Source organism: Galeopterus variegatus, unplaced genomic scaffold (genome assembly GCF_000696425.1).
Source record: "Galeopterus variegatus unplaced genomic scaffold, G_variegatus-3.0.2 Scaffold10061, whole genome shotgun sequence".
NCBI lineage: Eukaryota > Metazoa > Chordata > Mammalia > Dermoptera > Cynocephalidae > Galeopterus > Galeopterus variegatus.
The window spans coordinates 48,490-52,275 of NW_007736172.1; the positions used below are offsets into that span (position 1 = coordinate 48,490).

General features: G+C 36.6%; 1 protein-coding gene across 1 annotated transcript in view; it reads right to left on the reverse strand.

The window, feature by feature from the left end:
• LOC103609765 (Fanconi anemia group F protein-like) overlaps positions 1 to 3,557 on the reverse strand; it is a 21,118-nt gene extending 17,561 nt beyond the window's left edge. The window contains exon 1 of the mRNA XM_008594053.1: positions 3,463 to 3,557. Within this exon, the coding sequence (XP_008592275.1) occupies positions 3,463 to 3,557 (95 nt within the window). The remainder of the gene's footprint in view (positions 1 to 3,462) is intronic.
• Positions 3,558 to 3,786: the final 229 nt, after the last annotated feature.

Sequence of the window (3,786 nt, forward strand, 5' to 3'; positions counted from 1 at the left end):
TGCTTAAACCTGAAATAATAACAAAATCTACTAGAAAATTGAGTTGAAACTTTACACTATTGAGTCCTAACTTCTTAACATGGTGTTCAAGACCATCTTAAATCTGATTAAAGCCTCATCTCCCACTACTCTTCGGACTGCCTCCCATTCCCTGAAGACTGTACATTTGCAGGTCTCTACATCTGGGCTCAGTTCACCTACCTTATCTTGTAAGGGCCAGTGACATTTGCCACCTTTCCTGATTCCCAGAAACACACCTATCCTGATTTGTTTTGTTCTCCCATGGAATGTCATTTGTATTTATATTTAGCAATTATTTCATTGTGCATTAGGCTAATATTTCAGATATCTGTTTACTTCACCAGTGAAAAATTCTTCAAGGAAAATGTTATGTTTAGTTCATCTTTGTATTTTCACAGTTCCCATCTTAGGTACTCAATAAAAATTTCTTAAATGTTAAAAACAATATAGAAAATACTCTTTCTTAGTCTCTTTATATTCCTCATAATAAAATACTTGGAACTGGGTAATTTGTAAGAAAATGAAATTTATTGCTTACAGTTTCGGAGGCTGGGAAATCCAGTGTCCAGAGAACACATCTGGTGAAGGCCTTGGTGGTGACAAGGACACCAGGGCCTCACATTGCAGAATGGCAAAGTAGAGAGAAAGAGATCCTCATCTGCTTGCCTTTTAAAGCCCTTAGAACCATGCCCACAACCGCCATCAAACCATTCACTATGGCAGGATCCTCACAATCTAATCACCTCTTTAAGGCCCCTCCTTTCAACCATAGTAGGATTTCCCACCCTCAACAGTTACGTGGGGATTAAGTTTCAATGACTTTGGCAGGGAGTGGGGTGGGGCATTCAATTCACTGCACACTCTGAGGTGAGGTGGTGATCTGGCAATAAGCATTCCAAAAACATGATCAGAGTACCCATCTACATTTTTACTCATTCAAAAATTGGTCTAAGTGTGTGAAAAACAAGAACAAAAACAAAAATAACTGTACTGCTTTAAAATCATAAACTCCAAATCGTGGAACTTGCCAATTTGTTTTGGAAAAAAAATAGTGTCTTTATTCATGAAGGCATCTGTGTAATCCCTGTACATTGTTTGGTTCTACTTATAAACTCTGCCTCTATGAAAAAATTAATGTATGGTATAGCAGGGCTCGTAAGTATCTTGTCTGCTTGCTCAACAAAGAAATTAAACCAAACCCTAAGATGTAAATCATATTCTTTCTCTGTACAGAGCCTAGCTTTATTTTCTTACCTTCTGTGTGTCTAGAAGGGCCTTAAAATTAGTACAGTATTTAGGCTGAGCATATGAGATTTTATCAGTTACTAAATAGTCCTGAGGAAGAGTGCTAAGTAAATATTTTGTCTATAATATGTTTCTGTACTTCTTGTGCATTTTGGGTCATACTTTCTTCCTGTTATTTAACAAAAATATTCTTATTTACTAAAAAATTTTTTTTAAAAATTCTGTATGGGTGGTATCAAATTGTCTGAATAAAACTGTGGGCCAAATTTATTCATAAACAAGGGACTAAAAATGTTCCAAAACAAATTGGAAAGTTTTCATTTGTCACAGCTATAATTTCTACAAACTGTAAAACCATAGCATAAACTAGTTGCAGTGTCTCTTCTGATTCTTGGCTTGGATTTTTTGGTCTTAAACTTGGCTATATTTTCTGAAACTTGAAACTTTTCATAGTCTCCTTATGAGTTGCAGAAACATATGTCATTAATGAAGGAGTTGAGTAACTTCCTTCACTATTGTTCTTAATTCAGCACATGACAAATACCAGCACCAATTAGGGAGATCAGCCTAAGGCACAGAATGTTGGAAAAGATATCTGCTGAATGAAAGAGGATTGATGTAAGAAAAGAAGAAATTAGCACAGAATTGTGTAAAGGAGAAATTGGGTGAACAGCACATGACAAATACCAGCACCAATTAGGGAGATCAGCCTAAGGCACAGAATGTTGGAAAAGGTATCTGCTGAATGAAAGAGGATTGATGTAAGAAAAGAAGAAATTAGCACAGAATTGTGTAAAGGAGAAATTGGGTGAACGTAAACAGAATGTTTACATATTGAAGCAAACAAAGAGCAATGCATAATCCAAGTAAACTATAAAGAATTACTGAAATTAAAAAGAGAAAAATAAAAACCATCTTGTAATAAGTCATATGCTTTCCCAAGTCCACAACAAAGAAGTAAAGCATTATTAACAAATGAAAATCATCTGCACACTTTATTCATAAGCCATAAGAGCTAGAGAAAATTGCTAACAGGAAATAGTCAAAGGCAGTTCAAGTTACAGTGTGCATCATACTTATTACTTTCCACTGGTGGTGTTTGTCATGATGTGTTTGTGCATGTGTTGTGGGGGGTACTTACAGCATTTACACATTCTTATACTCTGTGTTGGACATTTTTATTTTTACTCTACTAAAGTTTTGATATATTCTTACTCATATCTTTTCTTTAGTGTTAACTTTTGTGAAGTATTTTGAGATAACTTACAGAAATTCCTGAGCCCAGGGAAGTAAGATTACTACATTTCTACAGAGACGAAATAATGAGAGAGACAGAGGATTGTAAAAGAGAAAGAGTGAAGTAGGCAGAATCTGGTAATCATATAAGAAGAGAGGAATTCTGGAAGTGTGAATAAGGTTAAGAAAGGGAAGTGGTCAGGATAAAAACAGACATCATCCCTTCCTCCCTGTTTTATAAAATTTAAAGATTTTTTAGATGATGGGACAGGTGGTAGGTTAGCTAGTTTCCCCTTCTGGTGGATTGGCTAATTTAAATAATTTTGTGGACTCTAAAGCACAGAGACTTTCCCTAGTTGTCTGATAACTGGCCTGGGGAGATTAGGGCGTGTGCACAGTGGCTCAGAATGAGAACCAAATAAAGGAAGTGGTTGGGGAATGCACTTAATTGGCTTCTCAAGACCGGAACTGACCAGACTCTAACCAGGGTAAAACACACACACAGGTTAGTGCATGCACATAAAAGAGAGTCTAATTTTCTAAATCTAAACAAGGCAAAGAAGAACAAGAAAGTAATAAGAAAGGGGGAAAAAAAAAACAGGTTATCTCCTCAACAGAAGTTTCTTTCTTTTTTCAAGAAGATACTTTATGAAGTTATTTTCTTCTCATAACTGACTACCCTAATTCCTCACACACTTTCTCTCCAGGGCTGTCATTGTCTGTTCCTCATACCACATATCCATCTATCAGCAAGTTGTCATAAAATTTAAATTATAATTTAAAATAAAAAATCATAATGAAATGTACCATGAATGATGCAGGTTTGCAGACTAGGATTCAGTGCTTGCATAATTCACCTGCATCACTATAAGATGAAAATACTGAGGAGAGAGAGTGTGAGGCAGAGTGTGAAAAAAAGAGAATAACCATCGAAAAGATATCGAGAATCCAATCACTTACCTAACTGCATTACTATCACTCTCATCCAAATCACAATCCCCTCTCACCTGGATCATTACAGCAGAGACCAAAGTCTTCCCCCTGCACTCGCCCATGACCTCCGACAGTCTTCAATACCCAGGAGTCAGAGTGATAGCTTTCAAGTATAATCTGATCATTTCACCCCTCTGCTCAAACTCTGAGGGAAAAGCAAAGTCCTTACAAAGACCTACAAGGCCCTATGGGATCTGGACCTGCCCCCATTATCTCCTGACTTTATCTTCTACTCCCCCCTCATTTATCAGTTTATTCTGACACAAGAGCCTCCTGATTTCCTTGAATGTT